Source organism: Astatotilapia calliptera, chromosome 8 (genome assembly GCF_900246225.1).
Source record: "Astatotilapia calliptera chromosome 8, fAstCal1.2, whole genome shotgun sequence".
Lineage (NCBI taxonomy): Eukaryota > Metazoa > Chordata > Actinopteri > Cichliformes > Cichlidae > Astatotilapia > Astatotilapia calliptera.
In genome coordinates this window covers 25073643-25100108 of record NC_039309.1, presented here as the reverse complement: position 1 = coordinate 25100108, position 26466 = coordinate 25073643, and the positions used below count along the sequence as shown (strand labels likewise).

The window sequence follows — 26466 nt, the reverse complement described above, 5'->3', positions numbered from 1 at the left end:
TGTGGATTCATGGATTTATTTTTTCACATTCTGTCTCTCACAGTTGAAGTGTACCTCTGGTGCAAATTACTGACCTCTGTCATCATTTTAAGTGGGGGAACTTGCACAATCGGTGGCTGACTGAATACTTTTTTGCCCCACTGTATGTGAAGTTTGTGCAAATTTGTGCGGACTATATGCTCAACAGTCTTTGTCAAAAAACTCCTTTTGCAAACTGCCTGTGAGCCGGGGACATTTTTTCTCTAAATCCACTGTGCATGTTTACTTTTGTTTAAGTGTCAAGAGCCTGAGCTGTTTTGGAGATGTCCACTGATCACTTTGGATTCCTTCACACATAACTGTTTCCCATGTTTCCAAAGGGTGGAGAACATGTTTTCTGTACCAGTTATTTTCCTGTAGGTTTTTGGCTCAACAGCTAGTTTGAACTGGAAATACATTTCACCTTTGTATGTGTCTCTAGTTATCAAAAGATGTCTGCACTGACCACATTTGGGCTACAAATAGCCCACACTAGTAATTCAGTAGATGTTTAAAAAGAGACGTTACTTGGTGTTACAAAACAACTCTTTCAGTGGGCCAAATTGGACGTTCGAAAGTGACATATTAAAGATGTCACTCCACTCATTTTACGTAGTGGGGATGCTATGGCCGTGTATCACCTTCCAAAGTCATAATGATAAAACCATCAAAACAAATATCCATTATCACTATTATCATTTTGAACTTTTGCAGGGAGCCACCATCTTTCCTAAACTTGACCTAAAAAATGCTTACCACTTTGCTTGCATTGAGGAGAGAGATGATTACAGAACTGAGACGTTTTGAAAGTCATATCATGCCATTTGGTCTCAGTAATGCTCCCGCTGTTTATCAGGTCCTTGTTAATAATGTACAATTCATGACTACCTGAATTGTTGTGTTTTTGTTTGTCTGGATAATCTCCTCATTTTTTCCAGCAAACTGTCTGAACATGAACCTCAAATCCATCAAGTGTTGCAGTGTTTGCTGGAAAGTAAGCTTTATGTCAACTGTGAGAATTGCAAATTCCGTGTTACAGTTTCTTTCCATTGTTGTGAAAGAGCAGATCAAAGCTGACCCTGCAGACTTTCAAGCTGTTTTGGACTGACCCATTCTACAACTTGTAAACATCTCCTGGGGTTTGACACTGGTTTACCTCAAACCTGCTCATTCTGTTGCCCTCTCCAAATTCCCTTCTGCCCCAGAAGCAGCTCAGCTCTTAGTGGACCATGTCTTCTGTCTTCATGTGATGCCTCTGGACATTGCCTCCAACTGTGAGCCACGGTTTACATCATGAGTTTGGAAGGAGTTCTGCTCTATTCTAGGTGCCCAGGCAAGCCTCTCTTCTGGTTCTCACCCACAGACTAACCGATAAATCAAAAGGCCAAATCAGGAGTTGGAAGCAGCTCTCAGTCGTGTTGCTTCTTTAAACCAGTCCACCTAGAGCACATAACATACCTGGTAGAATATGTCCATAACTCCATAATATCCCCGGCAACTGGTCTCTCATTTGAGGCATCCCTTGGTTGTCAGCCACCACTGTTTACCTCCACAGAACATGAGGTTTTGTTCTGTCTGTTCAACATCATTTTCGTCATTATCACAGCAACCCACGCTGCACTGTTATGGACGAAGGAGCAAAACAAACAACTGGTGGACTGTTGTTGCACTCCTGATCCAAACTACCTGCCCAGTCAAAAGGTTTGGCTTTCTACTAAGCACATATCTCTTAAGACCGACTCCAAGAAACTCACTCCTGGTTACTCTGATTCTTTTGAAAGAGAAGCTCAAAAGGATCAATGTCTACTTGTTTAAGGTTACCTCTCAACATGAAGATATAATATAATCCATGTATCTCAACTAAAACCCAGTTTCTCCAGTCTCAAGGCAAGAAACCAACCAATTTAAATAAACTACCAATTTTGGTTAAAGGGTTAAATGGTTAAATATTCATCCAGAATTATATCAGAAGCTTGCTGGCTCTCACAAACGTCTGGTCAAGGTACGACTTGCTAAATGAAATTAAATCAAATATTGGGGGAGGTATGTGTATATAATTTTGACCGTGCGCATTAGAGAAAATAAAAAATAAATTCAAACTTGTGCACCCAGTTCTTGTTTGTCAACGTCAAACATTCCATCCCATAAAAAGAACAGTTCAATAAAATCATTAAAAGCATCAGAGTTCATGCCCATGATGAGTTTATGTGAACATCTGACCACAACTACGTGTGTCAGAATTGACAGCACAAATCAGTCAGTCTTGACAGGAGAAGGGAAAGAATGTGTGAAAATTTACCTCATCAAAGTGTCGGAGGTAATATGCAACAATGTAAGACAGAAGACTTTTCATGCCGTCCTGTATGCGGAAAGAACACACATAAATTTAAAGGAGTGAAGATGGCAATCAAACAGCATCATTATACAATTTTCCATTAATGCACTGGTCATAACTACATGGCTATAGAAAGAGTGAGCAGGAAAAAAAAGACACAACAGAAACAGAAATATACCAAGACCAAGAAATATACAAAGTCTGTCCTAAAAGTCTGCTGAAGTTCTCATTATCATGATTAACTCCTGTCAATATTTGTATTGCTTTTTTTTTTACACCATTTCAATTGTCTTTCCATACTCTGAGGATCATTCTTGTGACCAAAATTGCCCTCACTTTCATTGCCACAAAACTGTATTTGGGTGCAGTGGGAAAGACTGATTGGTCTCTAAGTAAACATAACCTTGGTGATATTGCTATTTCAAACATAACAATTTACCTATCTCAATGTAGAGCTTTTTTCCCTGAAAAACCTAAATCTGCCTACATTCTTGAATAGCATTTGTATATGTTCCTGTACCTGATTTCCAACATAGGTCATTGGTTGTTACACTGCGCCTATAAAATTTAGAAGGGGTAAAATAAATCCTATGTATTAATTTAAATTATACTAATTTTTGCTGGGCTTTTTGTGAATTTATCAGGATTTGAGAGTATTCTAGACTACTCCTGTTTTATATCAAAGCCTAAGTCCGTTTGTTAAATGATCCTCAGGTTATTAAAGTAATTATTTGCTAAGTATTTTATAAAACACAGCTGCCTTATACTTCATGTAAGAAAGATCCAGAAAGTCCCTCACTGGGGACTTTAAATTGGCTTTTAACATTTTAATCTCAAATATCTACAAATATCAGTTGTAGATATTTCAAAAACATCACGACTCAAAGGTCCAATTTTATGCTTGCCCCTCTTTCAAGCTATTGTATCCAATACGACCCTCATCTGTACAACAGGACTGTTAAAGAAAAAATCTTCTCTATTAGTAACTGTGTCATGTAAGAGAACACCCCAAAATTGAAACAGGCTTACTAATTCCTTTTCAATTTTGATCCAGCTTAATTTAGAATAATATCCTCTACCATGTTTAGACCCATTCCTCTTGACCTGTGGGAGTATTTCTACAGGCAACATCACTGAGACATAGTTGAACTACCATTTTAATCACAGTAATTTTTTCCACAAAATAAAATTCCATTTTTAATTAATAATCTAGATTTATTATTTATTTGAGTAGGTTTTATACTTGAGGTACTAATTTTTCCAAACCCGGGTTTAAAAGAATCCCTAAATATTTCAAAGCTGAAGATAACCAGTTGAAACTTAATAGAGCAACATTTTTACAGGAGCTGATATAGGCATGCATTTAGATTTGCGCCAGTTATTTTACAGTTAAGATCCTAAATGCATTCAATCGAAGGCAACAAAAGGATCCCAGTGCAGGATTTAGGAGATGAAATGTAAAGTCAAAGGGTATATTTATTAAAGAACTCCTCATCAAAGAAATTGCAAAACAAAGGTGTCAGCTGAGCTGAACAATTCAAGATTACACGGCTCAATGAATATTAACTTTTATTCAGTAAGTTGTAGTTTATTACCTCATAATGGACTACACACATAACATTAGAGTAAGCTTCTATTAAACTGCATTGCTGAATACTGTGAATATATTACATTTAAAAGGCATGGATGCAATCTACAGGACCAAGACTCTTTATTTTAGGATACAGGGACAAAATTATACTTTGTTTTCAGCATTCTGGTTACTTACACTGCTTTTTACATCTTTAAGTTTGGGCAGGATGTCAAGGCTGAAACCATCAGCTTGGCCTCTGGTTCGATTGCCACCATTCATGAAGTTACCAAAGGCCAGAATCAGACCTAGAATCTTCTTCACTGTTTCACTGTCCTGTATTACCTGTAAAACGAGATCAAACAGACAGAAAGAAGAAATCATGTGACTGTACTGATTATACATTAGGTAGAATTATTACTTTTCACAATTTTGAAAGCATTTTTTCAACAAGAAACACTTTTCAGGCTTTTACGCTGCACTGCTTTTTTTATACGCGCAAAGTTGTTCTGTTTAAGTTTCCTCATTTCTGACTTTATGCTAATAATGAAAACACCTTTTCATGAATGTGTATTATTCATTATCCTGAAACAAATGATTCATTACCAGATCTAATAGCCCTGTTCTTAAACTATATAAATCTATGGGTATATACATGGACTTGGAGCATGTTTGTCCAAACTTCAAAGATTTGGACATACATGCATACATGGGTATGCAGTTATTGTGTTTTGCTCTTCACAGTTTGACTCACCTTGCATACCCTCTGCAGTGTGTCCAGTTTTCTTGTGATAGATGACATGCACTCACAAAAGCTGGACTGGAAAAGGATGCAGAAAACTCTACTGTTGAAATTTGGGATCAAGGTGAGCTGGTAGAGAAATCTTTAATGCAGAAGAAGCAGAAAGAGCATAGCATTAGGGGTAGTTTTTCGTGATCGATTTATCGATTTAAATTGATTCTGGCTTGAATAACGTGATATCGATTCATTAAAATCCTGAATCAATTTTTAAATATAAATTTATTTTGCCAGAAACAGCAAAATCTCAGGTTAAACCTTGCAAAATTTCTACAACCACCAAACAGCTAAAACAGTATATAAGAGCAGGTACACAGATTCTGCACAAAGAGGTAAACACAAAACACGGACCCGAAGCATCCGAATCAGACAGCATGTACACGGACACGCCGTTGGGGCTGAAAGCCGACAGCTCACTGATTTTGAAGCGTCGGCGGGCGCTTTGTGTTTACGTCCTTTTTGTGCTAGATTCTGAAGCTGCAGGTTTTATCTCTCTCCAAACAATATTGACTTAACCAGCAGCCAAAGACAATCCAAACTACGCTTCACATTTCGCTTCACATAAACATCGTCACGAATTTCCTCTTACTTTTGCTGCTTTGCTTCCACCACGATAAAATCACAGGAATTTCCCATTTAAAAATCTCTGTTTTTTGCATTATCCGCTTACTTATTATCCACCAGCCGCTGTTTTTTTTTTAACTTACTTCCGACAAGAAAGCCTCAATTCTGCTGTTCAATACTGAACAAATGTAAACAAATTATGCAAAATTGCAAAATGCTTAGCTGTGTCTCTAATCAAACCTCTGTAACTTTGCTCTGCTTCACTTCGTTTTTGACTGCACAATATTTTTAAGGTCATCTGCTATAAAAACCCAGACCAGGAAAGTCGCCTTCATGTTTTTCTGTGTTTTATCCTCAGTTACTTTGACACAAAGGCCTCTGCTGTGATGCTCACACCTTTGATAAAGTCTCACAAGTGTCAGCTTTCTTTTTATAGATATAAAAATATCGCTATGTACTGATAAGTGATCAGAATTATAATATTTCTGACTGTCTGAGGCAAAATTTCCCCGATTCAAATCAAATCAAACCGAATCGTGGATCGAATCGATTCGGGACCTTGTGAATCGGAATTGAATCGATTCTAGAAATCAGCGATGATACCCAGGCCTACATAGCATTTACAGTACCTATATAATTACTTGTAAACTTGGTACAACCCTGCCCTTATATACTAACAAGTGAGAATATTTAATATTTACTGTAATTTGTCTAAGAATCTTGTGTTTGAGATGCGTATCAGTGTTTTAGTTTTGCAGGTAAAGCAGAGGATTCAGTGCTGAACTTTGGAAGTCTTGTGTATCCTGCCCCGTTTCAGATTATCTGGCTGGCATTTAAGGATTCAGCAAATAATAACAATAATATCTATCAATTCAATTCAATTCCACACATTCTCTTTCACTTATCCTTAACCGGGTTGCGGGGGGGCTGGAGCCTATCAGAGCTGTCACAGAGCGAGAGGTGGGGTGCAGGTCATCAGTTTATCACAGGGATAACACATAGAGACAGACAATCACTCACATTCACACCTATGGGCAATTTAGAATCACCAGTTCGCCAGTCCAGATTAATATATTACTCCTAACTACAGTTTTTAAAACTCTGCAACTTCCATTCTAACCAACATGGCATTGTCCCTGAGAGGCAAGGGACAGGACCCAAACAGGATCACAATAAAGATAAAGGCGAGAACTTTGCTAGACCCGCCCCGGCCCAGTTACCAGCCGTCAGCTACATAGAAAAGGATCCTGGTGTTATTTGTCTCTCAGAAACAGTTCATAACTTCCCTCCAACTTATTCATGTCACCTAAAAGGTAAACCTGTTTCTAGTGATGTGACGTTCTGTATCGAGGCTTCGAAGCTTGTGTCGAGTAATTGAGGGGGCGTTTCCGCGATGCGCGTATCGAGGCTTGCTTCATTTATGGGAGGAGCTGAAAATGATGACGTGCGAAGCCTCGCTGCCCGGCTGTACCACGTGACTGGTTCATGAAGTGGTTCGAACTTTGCCGCGAGCTATGACAGCGATATAAACCCCTCAGACTTCATTCAAAATGTGGGTGTTTGATGGAGAGTTGCGGTTAGTGAGAGTTTGGAGACAGTTTGGAGGTTTATGAGAGTGAGGAGAGAAAGTCAGGAGAGAATGGAGCCAGCTAAGAAGAGGAGGATGTCCTCCCCTGTGTGGGAACATTTTGATTTTATTCCTCCCAACAAGGTATGTAAATTTCTACAGAAGATGTATTTTCATAATACTGATGCTGCAATAAAACTTATGTTAAGCTGTCTTTACTTTTGTACAAGGTGAAGTGTTTGCTATGTGCCAGGGAGCTGGGATATAACAACAACACCTCATCCATGCTTAGGCACTACAGAGCTTTGCATGAGAATAAGGGGAACACCGATTGTGGAGCAAGACCAGGTGAGCCATCAAATGCCATGATAATATAGCATGCAGTAATGTTACTAAATGATATAACAATATTATACAACTGTTATAAGTTACGTGTGTGATATTTATATCTGTGCTTTGTCTTTATTGTCTTTCCTCAGGAGAACAATCTCAAATAGATGAAGACCTGGTTACCATGGTGATTGAGGACTCCCAGCCATTTAGCATTGTGGAGGACAAAGGATTCAAAAGATTTGTTAAATCATTAAATCTTAGCTATGTTCTCCCCACTAAAGGTTATAAAAGCAGTGAAAATTTAGTTTTTACAGAATAAAATGTGAACAGGCAGGACTGTGTAGCTGTCCATACCTCAATGTTACAAAAGCACAACCACTGTCCACACATTACCTCACAGTAAATGATCGTTTCCATTTTAAGCATTTCCAAATGATCATTTTCCATACTGCCAGTATAAATATACACAGTATACTGCATCACTGCAATATAGATGCTTTACACACTCCTTTTGTTGTTGACATTTACAGGCTGTGTGCAAAAGGCCACACTCTTCAAATTCATGCCAACTAATATTTTTACGTCCAGTAGGTGTCCTACTAGAGTAAATGAAGCTTCAAGAAGCTTTGCGCTGGGATGAACCAATTGGATGAAAAGCTTCAGTGCTTCATGAAGCTTCATCTGCCCATCACTACCTGTTTCTCCATCACCTGTTCAGCTCTGATAATTCAGTAACCAAACCGACACTATGACCAGCAGCTTTACAGCTGTGGCTCCAGCAAACATCAGCTGATACTAGAAACTAATATTAAATAAATTCTAACAACAGCTGATCAAGCTTAAACATGCTGCTGTTGTTTAGCGCGACATCTGGCGCAAAGTGGGCGATAAACAAACAAGAGAGAAAAGCCGATCAGCTGACCTTTGATCAGTTTCATTATTAAAGTAGCAACAGGAGAGGGAGAGAATGAGAGGAGAAGAAGAGGCCGCTGTGCAGCAGAATAACTCCACCTCTGTGTCTTTTTCCATCCTAGCTGAAGTCCGGGACAAACTGCGTCCCTTCTCAGCTCAACACAAAACGCGTAATAATTTCTCTGAATGCGGGACGATTCTGTCTTTTTACAGGACGGTAGGCAACTCTACTAACTAACCTTATGAATAAAATAACGTTCACTATCAGTAACACCGTAGCACCCACCCAGCTGTATAGAAACTGCTAGCAATAACATATAACATGCTAGCTAGTACGCAGCACGAGTTATTGTAACTGACTGTAAAAAGTCAGCACAACGAAAATAAACTCCACCTAAACTTGGTTTATATCTGACCCAGATAGACTGCAGGTCAGAACTTCTTACCTGAAGTTCAGTTCACCTGACAGTCAGACCGACGGCTGCCTCCCCTCTCCCTGATCCACCTGCCGGCCTCCACCACTTGCTAATGTTACTGAATCTGTGGAAGCTCCGCGATGCCACCACCAAACAACTGAGTTATTTTTACACACCGGCCAGCATCTGGCCAATCCACCACCTTTCATTGTTTATACCGGTAAATGCCCGGTATGCCCGATGGCTAGTCCAGCTATGGTTGTGCCATCAGTTAACCCTGCCTAGGGTTGCCAACCCCTGATTTAAGTAAACTGATAACAAATTCAAGTTCAACACTTGTAATCAGCGCTAGATGTTTTTAACCTAATCGTGAAGTAATGGTTGAATACTCGTCACCTTATCATTCAAACTTTCCAAACTCTTTTGGGACTCTCTGTTAGGATGCCTGGGTCGTTGACCCAGGGTTTTTGAGTTTATTATATTATTTATAATTTCTAGTCTTTGGGTTTTTGTTAGAGTCATGTCTTATGGTTTGTCTCTGTGTAATCCTTAGTTGCTGTCTCCCCTGTCCACTATATCCCCGTGTCCAGTCAGTGTCTGTGTCTGCCCTGGTCCCACATCTCTGTTCCCTCTGTTCCCCAGTGCGTGTGAGTCTGTGTCTTTAGTTCAGTCTGTGTCATGTTTCCTGTTTTATTTTGAAGGTCCTTGTCTGATGTTAATGTATCTGGTTTCGCTTCCCCTTGTCTGGTTAGGCCTGATTTGCCCAGCTGTGTTTCCCTCCTGTTGTCCATTCCCTGATTGCTCCCTCTGTGTATTTAAGCCCTGTGTTTCAGTTTGTCATTGTCGTGATCTACTCTTATCTACCCTCATGTATGCTGTGTGTTTTGTTTTTGTCCTGCCTGCATTAATGTTTGTTACTTTGAGTTCACGTCTGTCTCTGGAGTCTGCACTTTGGGTCCTTTTCCTGCCTGCACACAGCCGTCACATAACACTCTCAGAATGGAGGACTATACACAAAAATGACCTTAATTCCCAATCAGTTAAAAAGATGTTTTTTTTTGCTAAATCCCATGAATTAATGTTTAAAGCACTTCAATCAGTGTTCAGTATCTGATTTAAAATCAACTGTGGGAGTATACATGGTAAATGGACTGGTTTTTATGTAGCGCTTTTCTACTGTATCTGAGTACTCAAAGCGCTTTTACACAACTTGCCATATTCACCCATTCACACAAGCACTTTTTTATGTGCTTTCTATGTAACATTCACACACACTCACAGTGGATTAATCGGAGAGTAACTTAGTTAGTATCTTGCCAAAGGATATTTGGCATACAGACTGGAGCAGATAGGATTTGAACCACCAACCTTGCCATTAGTAGATGACCTGCTCTGATGAAAAAAAGTCTGCCTTCACCATAATTCTTCCTGAGTCAGTGAGATTGTAACTCATGAAATAAACCTGCTCATTATCATGGAAGTGTTAGAGTAATCACTCACTGTTCTGGTTTGTCCAGGGGCTTGGCATTCTCTTTGTCTTTAGTGGACTTTATGTGCTTTTCGATCTTGTCCAATTCTTCCTGTTGTGCTCTCTGTGGGAGAGACACAAGAGATCTGGCTCCATGTCTTCTATAATTTATATAGAAAATAAAACTAAGGCAACATCTGAGCAGATCTAAAACAAACAAAAAAGGATGTATGACTAGAGTCTAGACTCTTTTGAAAAAAAGTTTGATACTCAGTGAACTCTTCTGGCATAATAATAATAAAATGTGAATGACATGCATGAAGGCACTCAGTTTAAACTTATACACCCTGTTTTAACTCATAGACATCTTTTCTGCTGACTGTTGAACTGGTAGCAGGAAATACACATCTGCAGTCTTTTTCTATTTGTTTGGTTAGTTTTAAGCAAAGACACACATAAATATCAGGTTAACATTATTTGGGGTATATATGTAATATCAATCGATTTGACATACCAAATAAACATTTTTTTCACAGCTTATCTGTTGGATGTTAACAGTTATTTTAGAGCCTGTCCATCCACTTTGACTTACATCTGACTCTGCATCACCTCACTACCGCTCTCGTTTTATCATGACTGGGACATCTAGTAACATTAATGATTATGATCGGAACAAAAGTAGAATAATAAACTGCCCTTCAATGGGATTAGATTATCTGAAAGATTTGACAAGCAGTAATGTAAATATAACATTAAGGTGTGTCCCAGAACAGTGAACTACCTGGTGTATTTGACAATATGTTGGAAAAATCTGTCCCAAATACACAGTCTTCCTTGACAGGTAGTGTTCATCATTGCAGACCTGGTCTGGTTTAATTGCTGCATTACTAGACAAGAAATCAACATTCAGCCTTTTGTAGACATTGGACCAATAAGGATTTAAGGGCCTCAGATCTCTAGAAGCAAACAATAAAAACTGAGTGTGAAGCTCACATTTTCATACAGGGCCTGCAGGGTCTCCAGGTCAACTACAGTGTTGTCCAAGTTCAGGATGGCTAGGAGACAAAGAGCAATTGGTTACTGATCACCAGTGTTGGGGAGTAACGGAATACATGTACCGCCTTTACGTATTTAAAATACAAAATATGAGTTACTGTATTCCGTTACAGTTACCGTTTTTAAAAGGTGGTATTCAGAATACAGTTACTTTGTTGAAATGAATGGATTACACGGTGGTATTTTCCTGTTTCATAAGACTATGAACTCCATATTTTTGAATTTCCACGCCGGTGGAAACCCAAACAAAACACGCATTAAGAGGCTCTAATGACTGTGTCTCAATCTCGCAGCCCATGTCACCTCTACTTGTGGCTCGCATAATGATGTGAAGAAATACTTTTAAAAATATATCCATCCATCCATCCATCCATTCGCTTATCCTTTTCAGGGTCGCGGGGGGCGCTGGAGCCTATCCCAGCTGTCATAGGGCGAAAGGCAGGGTACACCCTGGACAGGTCGCCAGTCTGTCGCAGGGCCAACACACAGGGACAGACAACCATTCACACTCACTCGTACATTCACACCTAGTGGCAATTTGGATTTTCCAATTAACCTATCCCCACAAGCTGCATGTCTTTGGACGGTGGGAGGAAGCCGGAGTACCCGGAGGGAACCCACGCAAACACGGGGAGAACATGCAAACTCCACACAGAAAGACCCCGGCCTGATGGTGGAATTGACCTCAGGACCTTCTTGCTGTGCGGCAACAGTGCTAACCACCGTGCCACCGTGCTGCTATCTTTAAAAAGTATTCACAAAAATTATTTAATATGAAGGCAATAGGCAGAGTGTTACAGGCATAGCCCTAAAGGATGTAGCCTCATGGGTAGTGTAGTCCATGCTGCAGGGAGAATGGCCTGCCATACCCGTTATGTGTCTGTGAGCGTGAGGGAGGGAGAAAAAGGAGAGTCAAAAAGTACGAGTTGTCACCGAGCAGAAACGGGAGATGGAAGCATGTATATATATATATATATATACATACATACATACATACACAAAGTTGACCCAGACAACAAAGTAAAGCTAGTTTTCAGCTATGAGCCTGACATGGAGGTCCCTTTACTACAGTTTGGAGCCGCGGACCTGTTTTATATACGCGTGGAAGAGTTTTCTATACGAGATCGCTGCAAAAAGTGCAGCCTTACCTAATGTCCACCTACTGTTGCTCATTTTATATTAAGATTTAAAAATCTAGTCGGTATTGGTATGGCGAGTAACCTTCAGTAATAGTAATAAATCACACAGCAATAGTACATTCATGTAATTGTAAAAAGCATGATAATATATTAAGAAATCCAAAGTATTCAGAATATGTTACTCTCATTGAGTAACTTAACAGAATATGTTACAAAATACATTTTGGGGCATGTATTCTGTAATCTGTAGTGGAATACATTTTAAAAGTAACCTTCCCAACACTGCTGATCACTCCATTCAAAACTTGACAAGTTGAGGAAAAAACTCAAACTCCCAAGAACTTAAATAATGCCCAGGAAATTTTTAAACAACTAATTATTAACTAAAGATGTATTTCCTGCATTTTCAAAATTCACATTTACAAATGTGGCCATTTCACTATTAAACATATTTACTTAGGGATCAATAAAGTATGCTGATTCTGATTATCATTATTGTGCATGAAATAAATTAACAAATGGCATGAACATTTTTACTACCAAGTACAAGTTTTAGAGAAGCTTGCACCTTTGTGTGACTGTTTTCTGAGAGAGAAAAGTAAAGTAGGCTCTTTTTACCTTACAATATAAAGTGCCTTGAAGCAACTGTTGTTGTGAAATGAACTGAATTAAACCAGATGCTTCTGAACTCATTTGAAAAACCACCTGCTGTATTTGACATAGATTGCCATGTTTGAAAAAAAAAAACAACAAAAAACTAGCAACTAAATTGAAGCACGTTGAGCCTAAGAAGCAAAAAAGGCTAAAAGAAAACTGTTCCTGCTACCTGATGCCTGGAAAGGTTATCTGGAAAATCATTTAAAACCTGCATACCACACTAAAAAAATTTTCTAGATTGTTTTCTAAATCTAAATTGTTATAGGAATTAGACAGTAAATGAACCCAATATACAATGGCTAATTGCATTATTTGAATTAACACTGCCCAATCAACTGTGGAACTCACCATGGTGGATATCTTTCATGTCAAGGTGCAGAGATGACATGAGGATTCCTACAGCCTGAGAACGCTTATTGTTTAGGAGCTTAACAACCTAAAACAAAAATAAAACAGGAAAATCAGACAGGTTAGATGCTTTCATAGGAAGTGGAGTGTAACGTAATGTACTATATCTATACTATATAATCTAAGAATAAATTGAAAGAATTATTAAAAGCTCCAGAAGAGAAGGCGTTTGGAAAGGGAGGGGGATGAGTGTGTATGAGTGTGTATGAGTGTATGTGTATGCATGTGTGTGTCCTGAGTTTAGGTGAGAGAGTGTCCTTCGCCCTGCCAGGCTAAGTAAACAGTCTTCCAGCCAACCCAGGTGGCCTTGCATAGGGGAGGAACAGTCTAAACACCGTCTGTTCTCAGGGTGACAATTTGTTTTGTTTGCCTTGAGACCACAGCTGGCGCCGATATACAGGGTGGGCCACTGCTATGGATACACCGTAATAAAATGGGAATGGTAGGTGATATTAAAGTCCTGTTTGTGGCACATTAGTATATGTGAGGGGGCAAACTCCTCAAGATGGGTGGTGACCATGGTGGCCATTTAGAAGTCGGCCATCTTGGATACAACTTTTGTTTCGTTAATAGGAAGAGGGCCATGTGACACATCAAACTTATTGGTAATGTCACAAGAAAAACAATGGTGTGCTTGGTTTCAACGTAACTTTATTCTTTCATGACTTATTTACAAGTTTCTGACCACTTATAAAATGTGTTCAATGTGCTGCCCATTGTGTTGGATTGTCAATGCAACCCTCTTCTCCCACTCTTCACACACTGATAGCAACACTGCAGGAGAAATGCCAGCACAGGCATCCAGTATCCGTAGTTTCAGGTGCTGCACATCTCGTATCTTCACACCATAGACAATTGCCTTCAGATGACCCCAAAGATAAAAGTCTAAGGGGGTCAGATCGGGAGACCTTAGGGGCCATTCAACTGGCCCACGACGACCAATCCACTTTCCAGGAAACTGTTCATCTAGGAATGCTCGGACCTGGCACCCATAATGTGGTGGTGCACCATCTTGCTGGAAAAACTCAGGGAACGTGCCAGCTTCAGCGCATAAAGAGGGAAACACATCATCATGTAGCAATTTCAAATATCCAGTGGCCTTGAGGTTCCCATTGATGAAGAATGGACCCACTATCGTTGTACCCCATAAACAGTTTTGGAGGGATCCATTTAATGTGGGTTAGTGTCAGACCAATAGCGGTGGTTTTGTTTGTTAACGTCACCATTCACATAAAAGTTTGCCTCATCACTGAACAAAATCTTCTGCCTGAACTGAGGGTCCTGTTCCAATTTTTGTTTTGCCATTCTGCAAATTCTGTGCGCCGATCTGGGTCATCCTCGTTGAGATGCTGCAGTAGCTGGAGTTTGTAAGGGTGCCATTTGTGAGTAGCTAATATCCGCCGAAGGGATGTTCGACTAATGCCACTCTCCAGTGACATGCGGTGAGTGCTACGCTGTGGGCTCTTGCTGAATGAAGCTAGGACAGCCACTGATGTTTCTTCATCAGTGACAGTTTTCTTGCGTCCACATTTTGGCAAATCCAACACTGAACCAGTTTCACGAAACTTAGCAAGCAGTTTGCTAACTGTAGCATGGAAGATGGGTGGTCTCGTAGGGTTACTGCGTTCACCAGATATCAACACAATTTCGATCCGCTCCTCACGTGTTAACCTCTTCGACATGTCAATGGCTGTGAACAAAGAGAAACTTGTAAATAACTCATGAAAGAATAAAGTTACGTTGAAACCAAGCACACCATTGTTTTTCTTGTGACATTACCAATAAGTTTGATGTGTCACATGGCCCTCTTCCTATTGAAAAAACAAAAGTTGTATCCAAGATGGCCGACTTCTAAATGGCCACCATGGTCACCACCCATCTTGAGGAGTTTGCCCCCTCACATATACTAATGTGCAACAAACAGGACTTTAATATTACCAACCATTCCCATGTTATTACGGTGTATCCATATAAATGGCCCACCCTGTAGTAGCCACATGAAATGATGGTGGTATTCCTTTATTGCGAACAACTGCATGTCAATTTCACAGTCGATCAAGCAGTCCGATACTGGTCTCTCAATCTCCCGTTGGAGAGCCGTGAGCTTCTCCGAGATGTTATCCATTTTTTGCTCAGAGATCTTAGTCTGAGTGCTCACGCTAGCCTCAAGCTTCTCCAAGATCTTATCCGGGCTGCGTTTAATGAGCCCATTTTGAGAAGTCACGACTCGTCCGATCGCTTCAGTCACAGCGGGCAGCCTTGTGGGCTTTTGAACAGCCCATTCCGCTTTCTTTAATCTTCGATAAGCCAGGGCCAAGCCAGCTCCAATCAGCAAGAACCCTGTTATCATGATTCCGAAAAGGTAGATGTCTTCAATGTCCTCGATTGACAGTCCCGCCAGGCACACGTCCCTCCAGTTATGCCACCGGCCCATCGTGTATCAGGCAGGGGACGTCCCTCCAGGACACTCAGGCTCACCCGAGCCCCGGCTTCTCGTTGAGAAGAGTGTGTCAATTGCATTCAGGGACCAGTTGATCAAATCCATAATTCCTCTTTTAGGTTTTAGAGAACAGACTGTGAGAGTGTTTCAGGGCAACAGTAGAAAAGTAGGTGAGGCTAGACAAGGACACGAGAAGCCGGGAAAGGGAGAGGAGGAGAAAAGTGCGACCGCCTTCATCGAGAGACAGAGAAAGAGGGACTTCTGGATGTCAGCCACTTCCTCTTCCTCTTCCTCTATCTGCAGCTCGGACGTCACCCAGACAAGGTCTGCATCAGGTGTTGAGGAACCAGGACATACTGATGAAAAGTGGAACAAGACAGCATAAGTGGGCAAGAGATGAAAATAGTGTACTGTTGGAATATCATCATGACTCCCACCCGAGGTTGGGTACCAAGCCCCAAGTGCAATGGAATAAGGATCAATGAGTGCAAGAAGAACTGACCTGAAAGATAAGATCCCTACCCTGCTGGGGTAATAAGCTGGCCAAAGGAGGAGATAGAATCCACTGACATTAAGACAAAGAAGCTCCTGACCATGCTTGGAGGGTTTCACCCCAAGTCCAGCACCCTGAGGCTGTATGTTAAGTAGAAGGAAGGAGGCTGGGGACTAGTGAGGGTCAGCACCACGGTCCAGGATGAAACAAAGAACACGAGTACATCAGGAAGATGGCCACAACCAACCACGTGCTCAGTGAATACCTTAGGCAGCAGAAACCCAAGAAAGAAGATGAGCAAGAGGAGGAACCATCAATGAAGGACAGGCCCCTGCATGGTATGTACCACCGGCAGTCGCTGACATCCAGAACCAGTGGCTGGACTGAAAGAAAGCACAGAGGCACTAACCATGGCAGCACAGGAACAAGCTCTAAGTAAAAGATCCATAAAGGCTGGGGTCCATCACACCAGGCAAGATACCAGGTGCAGGCTGTGGAAATAAGCCCCTGAGAGAATCCAGCAGATAACAACAGCAGGGGACAGTAGAATGTCATAACCAAGTGACTGGCACAAATTACACATGGCCACACTGAATATGGCCTGCAAGTACTAAGGTCAAAATGGGACACGGGACAAAATCACCAAGCTAAGAAACTGTGAGTGTGTGTGTGTCTAAAAACGATGTGCCGGGAGTCTGCTGTTCTCACCGGCTCTAGTGACCCTCGACCTCCCAGCTAGCTATTGAGCTGGTGGGTAACAGACGTCTCCGAAAACGTTGGAGCACTTTTGCAAATATGTGATATCTTGATAAACCAAACAGATATTTGAAGTTTGCACAGCTACATTCTCACCTGAAAATATGTTAAAGTTTATTTTGTGACCCAGAAACAGTAATAAGAGTAATATTAAAACTAAGTAGCTGCCACCATTGTTGGAAACTGGACTTGGCCAGGCTGCACTATGAATTCTGGGATAGGTTGGGCCACGAAGGATACACCCGACCCATCCTTCAAATCCAGGGAAAGGAAGGATGCATTTGTCGGCCACATTTGGAGCAACCTTCTAATTAGGACTGCCTTCGTTGCCTGGCTGTGACATAATCAGCCTTCAAATGTGGCCTCCGAAGGATGCAACCTAGGTTTTGGGACATAGCTGTTGTTTCAGAGTTTTACGTTAAGTGGTTAGGTTTGTTTACATTTGGCTTCCAGATGCTGCACAGATTCAGAATTTTTTTACCACCACTCAACACCACTGATCGGCACAATAGAATCTAGACTTTACTTTTGTATATTCTGTTCACTCTGTCAGCTGTTTAATGACTGCTGCTGATTTATGAAACATGCCCACATTATTCTGTGATAGTAACAGTTTAACGTGGGCAGCTGCCTGCTTAATATAATGTAACATTGCTGCAATATTCTCCACAAAACAAGCAAATATACTTTGTTTCCTTAGCTCACAGCTTCTGGACATTGTGTTTAACCTCAGATCGACTTATCTGAATAAAAATTGACAAATGGAAATGCCTTAAAAGGAGTTAAGTGTTAAGTCAGAATTTTTGTACTGTGTACCCTGCCTCCATCTGACAGCAGCACCCTGTTCCGCTTTAAGTGGAATTTATGGTCGGGCAGAGAGAGCATGTTTGCTCTCTGCTCCACTCCAGGGCCTGCCCATTTACCAGCAGTGAGCTCTGTTGTCAGACAGAGGCAGTGTACACGGTATGTTTTTCAGCTAATGACTGTGTGAAAGATAATATAGATATAAACATTTTCTACACTCATTGGTTGCAACCATTGTCCATGAGCCAACCGCAAAGGGCAACAAAGTTATAACATCCAAAGAGCTGAAGTGAAAACAAGTGTTTAAAAAAAGAAAAGTGTGCACTCCAGCCAAGGTCTGTGCTTTTCATGATTTTTTTTTTTGAGCTTTCCCTGTTCCCAGTGAACTCTGCTATTGCTCCCCTTTCTATTCTGGCCCACTTGTCAACCAATCAAATTTTGGCTGTCGCATACATCATCCGATTCCAACTGTGGTTACTTTTTAGAAATAAAAGACAAAATTAGATTTTAGTACTTTAAAATAGTATTTTGTTAATACTGATACTTCAATATCTTGATGCTGAAATCTTAGTTGGGCCAACAGTGTAGTGACAACAAGAGCTGTGGACTATAATGTACATTAGGGGTTAAAGTGAGCCAAATATTGGATCTGGTGCATTTATGTTACATTATATCAAGGATAGCAGACATTAGTTTAAATTCAAGGTGATAATGCTGATCAGATTCAGTCACTTTGTTCTACCTTTTATAGTAGCTGATGGGGTGGAAATCAGCCATATAGCTCTCTGTTTAAAACCTAATGAATTCACTAGGCAACACAGGTCATTAAATCCCCTTACAAATATGTGACCTAACAGGATTTCTAAGATGTACAAATTGTAGAACACAGTGTAAACTATGAAGTGATAAGATAGTTTCAAATTTAGTGAAATACAATGTTTTTGTTGTTTTTTTAAAGATGCGTTTCAAAAACACTATAATATGGCTTAAGTGAGTTATTGCATGTTTCTGGATTATGTACGTTTAGATTCATCTGAAGACGAGGGAGCACGTTTTTCAGCTCAGAGGATTTAAAATGTAATTAAACACAACACCTGTTTAGCCTTGGATTTGGTTATGGTGTCAGACAGTGGCTGCTTCTTCTCCTTCACGGCTGTTTTCGAGAACAATTCCACAAACTCTTGAAAGTCTACGTTGGGCTCCTCAATTGTTTCCCACACAAGTGAAGATGACATGTCCCTGAGAAACACAAAACAGCACCACTTATTATGTCAATGAAGCACTTTGTTTGATGTGTTTTGAACAGTGAAATATAAAGCAAGAACATTGTTGTGAGCATTTTGATCATGAAATAGTGAGTCATGATCCGGGAATACAGAAGTTGTGCTTGATCACAGGCTTGGTCATGTAGTAACAGGGTTGTCACAATAACTTTGTTGATAGCATATGTGCAGTTGAAAATTAACTCTTTATACTATGTCAATATAGCGCATAGCTTTGGTCTTTTCATGAGTTGGCAATTAAAACACCATCATCATCATATTGTTGAGATAATGATGTCTAAGAATGTCTTTACCAGAATAAAAAAAACACCCAAAACATAATGATAATGTATCATAATGATTTTTTCATCATTATAACACAGTTAGGCCCATAAGTATTTGGACAATTGACCATTTCTTTGTAATTCTGCCTGGGTATAGAAATCAACATGTATTAATGTCACAAAACATATGGACCTAAATGTACATGTTACTTTCTTTACTTCTTGGTGTGGAGCTGGATCCTGGTCCAATAGAGAGGCTTCATGGGTCTTGGTGGCTCTAACAAGGCCTTTCTGGGTGGTTTCTCTTGTGTCAGACCCAGAGAATATAAGCCCAGTGGCAGTGGAGGAGGCAGGGAGCCAAGAGCTCCTGGAAGAGCTGGGGGAACACAGATGTTTCCTGGTGGAGGTGGAGGAGGCGGAGGAGGAGGCACACAAGCTTGAGGTGGAGGTGGGCCTTTAACTCCTGGTAATGGAGGAGGAGGAGGAGGGGGAGGCACACAGGCTTCAGTTGGAGGTGGGCCTTTAACTCCTGGTAATGGAGGAGGAGGAGGGGGAGGAGGTGGAACCATGCCACGAGTAAGGGGTGGGACTAGGGCAGGAGGAGGAGGTGGGGGTGCAGCAAGACCATGAGGGAGAGGTGGAGGTAAGGGAGGAGGTGGGGGTGGAGCCAGACAACCAGGGAGAGGTGGAGGAACTCCTAAACCTGGTGGAAGAGGGGGTGGAGGAGGTGGAGGAGGTGGGACTATTTCTGGTAATGGTGGAGGAGGAGGTGCTACAGTCTGCCCTGAATAAGGAGGGCAGACTCCACTTTCACTTCCCCCTAGAAGTGGGGGTGGCGGAGCAGGAGGCTGTAGCTGACACGAACACAGGTACCCATCATGACTGGGGGGAGGCTCCAGGAATCTGTCGACTCTGTCTGGCTCACTACAAGGCACTTTGAACTTTGAACTGTCATCCATTGGTGATGTCTGCACAGACTTTGCCTCCAAGCCTCCAACAGAGAAGGCCTCAGTCTGAAGATGAGCATCGCACACACCCCTTAGTAGGTCCTCTTCTCCTCCACATTCCCTGTCTGTGGTGGAGGTGGTGACTTTCATACTGTCCTTGTCCACCAGAGGGGGCAGTCGCTCCAGCTCAGCAATCTTAGTCCTGAGATCTTCTATGGTTTGTTCCAGTTGCTGGATGACATTAACATGTTTTTCCTTCAGTTTTATTGAAGGAAAAACACATTCTTCCTGTAGAAAATGCAAAACCATAAATTATTCCAGAATTTAAAAAAAAAAAATCATTAGTAAAACTAAAATTAGTATGGATTTTCTTTCATATTTATTACATATAAAGTGAAATAGTTAATGACTTTTTTATTGTAATTTTTATTTAATTGTTGTTCATAGGCTTAAAATGGGGGTGACTGTAGCTCAGGAGGTAGAGCATGTCATTTATTGATCAAAAGGTTAGTGGTTCGATCACTGGCTGCCAAATATCCTTGGGCAAGGTACTAACCCCAGTTGCTCTCCGATGCATTCATCAGAGATTGAATGTGTATGAATGTTAGGTAAAAACATTGAAGAAAGTTAATGTGGCATGTTGTATAAAGTGCTTTGAGTGCTCCCGAAGAGTAGAAAACATGAATAAGTCCATTTACCTATTTTAAATCTGGCATATAGTGTATGAAAATCCAACATTTCAAATTATTAAAATAATTCCTACAGGCAATCAAAAAAGTATTTACTGTACGATGCAAAGTTTTTGTTTTATAAGCCACCATCAAAATTAAAACAAGAAAAGGTTTAAATGTTTAACTTATATGTAATGCATATAGAGGTTATTAAAGTTTACCTTTAGTATAACATTTTTTTAACACTTAAACAACTTATTACATAGTAAGATATAGGGGAAGCCAGGAATCGAACCACCAACCTTCCAATCAGTAGATGACCTGAGCTACAGCCACCCCAAGTGGACATGACTTTGATTTTTACTGCACTAAAGAACGAGAGATGGTAAAGTTGAAAGGGCATCCAGGACAGAAACAGCAGCTACACAGAGAGCATTTTAACAGTAAGCTGGCCAGAGGGCAAGTTAATGCCAAGCTTCTTTTTTTAAACAAGGTTTTAGTGAAATATCTTTGTGAGAGCATCAAAGACATTATTCTAATATGCATTTCATTTTGGATATGTGTATATAAGCCCCAGATATTTGGATAACCTGGGCATATTTTTGCCGTCTGGTATTTGAAATTTTTTTCTCTTCATGAAGTTAAGTTTGTTATTGTGTGGGCTTCACTGCATATTTTTTGCCCCATTAATATCCCATTATTATCACCTCCATTTCCTCTGACAAGTACATTTTCAAAATGTACTTTGAAGTACTTGATGTACTTGTCAATTAAATTTAATTCCATAGCGTTTTTCCATTCTTCATGTCTTGTGAAAAAAACGTTCTTAATTATGAAAAAACAGAAGTCTGCGTTGCTGAATTTGAACTCTTTTAACTGTTCAAATGATTTAATGCTTTTATTGTCATGAAACTGGTATAATGTATTGTTTGAACATGGTTATCGAACCCCATTTAGTTAATTATGTCTTAGTCAATCACTTATTAACATGATCAAGTAAACCATGATTAACTAAACAGGGTTTAGATAATTTATGTCTCTCACACTGCACCACATTTAAAAAAACGTACAATCCAAATCTCTTTGCATGTGTTTCGTTGTACATATACAATGACAATAAAGGGTTATTCTATTCTATTCTATTCTATTCTATTCTATTCTATTCTATATGTGACAGTATATGCATTACATTATGACACTGTAAAACATTTACTTTTACGTACTTTGTGATGATCTTAATTGCGTGTTATTTTTTATATTATGACCATAGTAATGGCATTGATGTTTTTAAGCTCAAATTTGTAATGCTCTCTAAATTCTCTTAGAGCTGTTCTTGCATTACTTATAAACCAAAACTAATTTTGGATCATGTTGGAGTTGGAAAATCAAACAGCGTAGCCTTTAGTTCTTAATTTGAAAGAAAGAAAGAAAAGTGACTGACCTCTTTGTTTACATGTTGCTGCCTCAAACCCATGATATCTGCATGGAGCTCTGGACAAACAAACACACATAGGTCAGTGCAATACACAACAGAGGCAACCTAAGAACAAATGTGTCCAAATATCTATGGATCTAATTATATCTGTTTGAGTCAATCAGCTGCATGTTATTTATTTTTGTACAATAGTGATATAATACCAGTATTTTGTTTGTTTGTTAACTGCTTTTATTAGTTTTTATTTATATGTGCATTTTGGAGCATTTTCATTTAATCAGTTTGTCTTTCATTCAGTTTAGTTAAATTCTAATATTTTATTAGTCTGTTAATTGCCGCTAAGTACAAAGCAGTATCTGTTTCTGTGAATACAATTTGACAACGACGTTTGTTAGCGTTAAAACCTAAAAGTTTGAAAATGCAGTAAATCAAGAAACTTGTGCAGGACAACCAGAATACACCTGACAGCAACTCTGAATCCTTTTTTAATCATTGGATTTCATATTCTACAAGCATGTTTTGAGTTTTCAAACATTACAAACATTTTTCAGAATGACATTGCCTGAGCTCTTTTCCTGGCGTAACTCTTCAAGTTTCACCAAAGCAGGTCATCTGCCTCCATTTCTCGCCATCTCTAGTATTCTGTTTTGTTACACAAATCCTTCACATTTTCTTCATATCTTTTTTCACTATATCCATGAATCTTCTCTGTGATCTTTCTCTTTTCCTTCTGCTTGACAGCTCCATATTTATACATATGCATTTATGCATCCTTTATCTAGTATATTCAGTACTCCTCTTCTGCACATGTCCAACCCATCTCAGCCTTGCCTCTCTAACTTTGTCTTCAAAGCACTAAACTTGGTCCCTCTCATTCACACACATGCAGTCTGTCTTGCTTCTAGTGATTCTCATTCCTCTTCTCTCCAGAGCATTTTCCCACCTCTCCACGCTCTCTTACACCTGCTCTCAAATCTCACTACAGATCACAAGTAAGTAAAGTTTATTTTTATTAAGTGTTTTTCCGTATACAGGCAATCACAAAACGCTGTACACAAAGGCTAAAATAACCAAAATGTTTGGCACCAAAATACACAATATAGACAATACAAAAGTTTAAGATTAAAAAATTGTCAATCAACAGAAGGCTTGTTTAAACAGATTTTTTTGACTGCTCTTTAAAAGATTCCACAGAGTCAACCAAACGTAGCTGTGGTGGTAGACTGTTCCACAGCCTCCACACACTGATGATCCCCTTTTGTCTTCAGTCATGTTCGGGGAACAAACTCTGTGAGCAGAGACAACAAGCAGCTTGGCCATAAATGGGGCTTGGCCATTTAGTGATCTGTATGTTCAAACAAGGATTTGAAAACACATTCTAAAATCTATTGAGAGCCAATGTAAAGAATATAAAATAGAAATAATGTGAGCACTCTTGCTAGAAGGTGTAAGCAGTCTGGCCGCTGCATTTTGTATAGCTTGGAGGCGAGAAAGAGATGATTTGTCCAAATAAACAGGGCGTTACCATAATTTAAACACAACACAAATGCATGAATAATTTTTTTCCAGTTCAGCTGAGGAGACCATTTTTCACAGTTTAGAAATTTTTCTTAAATAAAAGAAACAGGAACGAGACAGAGATTTGACATGTGAGTCAAGGCCCTGAGAAGAATCTAATATTACTCCAAGATCTCGAATGTTTGGCTTAGCAGAAGGACAGAAAGAAGCAAGAACCTGACTGGTTTTAGAATGTAGTTCAAGAGGAGCTGTGATCATGGTCTCAGTCTTGCTTGTGTTTAAAACAAGGTAACTGCTAGAAAGCCCAGTAGAAACCTGAGTTAAGCACTGGACTAGGTTGGAAAACCTATCCAGCTGATGAGGCTTAAAGGATATATGCAGCTGAATGTCAGCGGCTTAGAAATTATAAGAAATGTCACTAAAAGATTGAACAATGCCTGCTAAAGGAAGCATGTAGAAAGAAAATAATAATGGGCCCAAAACTGAACCCTGAGGAACCCCGCAGGTTAAGGGGGCAATGTCAGAGGAGAAGCTGTCAGTCCTAGCAGAAAAGGTCCTGTCTGATAAGAAGGAAAAAAAAACAGTCTAAGGCACAGCCAGTTATACCCGCCAAAATCTTCAGCCTGTTAAGTAGCTGATCGATGGTATCGAAGGCTGAGATTCCCTGCATCAGAAGCCATTAATAGATCATTATAGACCCTTAAGAGAGCAGTCTCAGTGGAGTGCTGCTTTTGAAAGTCAGACTGAAAAGGGTAAGCAGTCTGTAATCTGCATAGTAAGGACCTGAACTGATTTTCTGCAATTTATTCTAGTAATTTGCTTATAAATGGTCATTTTAAATAGGCCGATAATAGTAGAGCTGGGATCTAGATTCTGTTTTTTCAATAGAGGAGTTACCTCGGCATGTTTAATATGTCTAAGGAGCATCATGAGGATTTCATTTTACCTACAGTATTACTGTAATTAAGTCATTGAGTCTGATTGGAGAAAAAGAAGTAAATGACCCAGACACCAAGGGCCATCTTCATAAGGGAAGGCACTTAAGGAGAATTTGGATCTCGAGTCCATCACCTTATTTACAAAGTGATTGAGAAACGTGTCTTGATGCATTCTCAGTCATCCAGGTAAGTAAATCTCCAAAAGTTGATCCTGTTCATCTGGATGTTTCTCCCACTGAAAACGCTACGTCCAGATGAACAGAATCAACTTTTGGAGACTGAGAAAAGTATCATCAGAAAGTAACACAGCATGCTGAGATGGAGGAGAAACAATACTATTAATAGTCTCAAATAGTACTTGGATTATTCTTATGATGATTTATACGTTTATTGAACTAAGAGGATCTAGCCTCTTTCACTGACTCATTATATAAGTGAAGAAGTTCTTTGAAGTGTTCACGATGAACAATCAGACCAGTGGACCAGTGAATAAACACAGTGGACCAGACGGTCTGCTTTTCGGCAGGAACGTCAAAGACCACAAGTTTGATCATTTAACCAAGGTGTGCAGGAACTAACAGAGCAATGCCTAGTTTTGAAAGGAGCAACCTGACTGAGAATGACTAGTTATTGGTCAGTAAAAGAGTTAAGAAGGAGCTTGACATTGTCAGAAGAAGTTTTACAATTAAAAAGGGAAGAAAACTTAGAAATCATAGCGTCATCAATAAAGTGCCTGCGCTCAACAAAACCTTGGGGAAGAGACTCAAATGTCCAACCTCACATACTTTTCTGCCACTCTTGGCTTACATCATATTCTTACATCATAATCATCTTCTGAGTAATAGCTTTTGTGAAGCAAAAAGCCAGAAATGAATAAACACGAAGAAAGTGTAAAATGTTTATATGCATTTTTATATAAGCGAGATGACAAGATTGGTATCTTTCACATGTTTGTGTGTTAGCCTACCAAATCATAAAGATTGTAAAACAATCAAAAGTGTAAAGCTTACTTCGCAAAAAGTAAGAGTAAGAGTTTTTAAAAATTGTAATATACAGAATTCAATCCAGCTGTAACAAAAGGGTTAGTTTGTTTCAGTGTTTGGTATAACCTTATGGTAATAATGTGTTTTTGTTTGTTTATATAGAGCCAGGACCACAGAATAAACACTGTATCAGTTTTAGGGCATGCACAAACCACCAACAAGAACTACAGATTAGACTACAGAGCAGTGCTATTCTTACCTGATTGTGCAGATTGAAGTCCATTCCTGTTATCTCCACCTGGTTTGGCTTGAGGCCAAGGGCCTTTAATCTGAATTGGTTGTTTCCCCTCACAGAGATCCAAAGAGTGTGGTGGCTGGTTGACAGCTGCCCATGTGTAAAGCTGGTCGTGCTAAGTAAACATATTTTTTTTAAAAAACAGTTACAGTTGCACTTATCCTCATTTCACAAATAAATCTCCACATTTGGAAATGTCAATCATAAATACTCGTTTTTAGAGAGCTGTGCAACTCCAGTCTTGTGTACAAAGTCCAGTCAAACAGCAGTCACAGTTACAGCTTAGAAATCACAAAATTTGTTTTCCTTTTCTTGTTCATGAGTTGATCCTGTGTGGAACACTTAGTACCTTTGTGCATTATGCTTTCTGTTTATTCTTAAAACATGTTTGCTTGTTC

The 26466-nt window shown here is 39.8% G+C and overlaps 1 protein-coding gene across 1 annotated transcript in view; it reads right to left on the bottom strand.

Moving 5' to 3' along the window:
• The window catches only part of fmn2b (formin 2b), a 55810-nt gene that overhangs the window by 21199 nt on the left and 8145 nt on the right, over positions 1-26466 (bottom strand). The window contains exons 4-13 of the mRNA XM_026177564.1: positions 26033-26183; positions 22341-22390; positions 19501-20516; positions 18830-18974; positions 13183-13270; positions 10976-11037; positions 10015-10106; positions 4678-4807; positions 4122-4268; positions 2318-2377 (exon numbers count right to left, since the gene is read on the bottom strand). Of these exons, the coding sequence (XP_026033349.1) occupies positions 2318-2377; positions 4122-4268; positions 4678-4807; positions 10015-10106; positions 10976-11037; positions 13183-13270; positions 18830-18974; positions 19501-20516; positions 22341-22390; positions 26033-26183 (1941 nt within the window). The remainder of the gene's footprint in view (positions 1-2317; positions 2378-4121; positions 4269-4677; positions 4808-10014; positions 10107-10975; positions 11038-13182; positions 13271-18829; positions 18975-19500; positions 20517-22340; positions 22391-26032; positions 26184-26466) is intronic.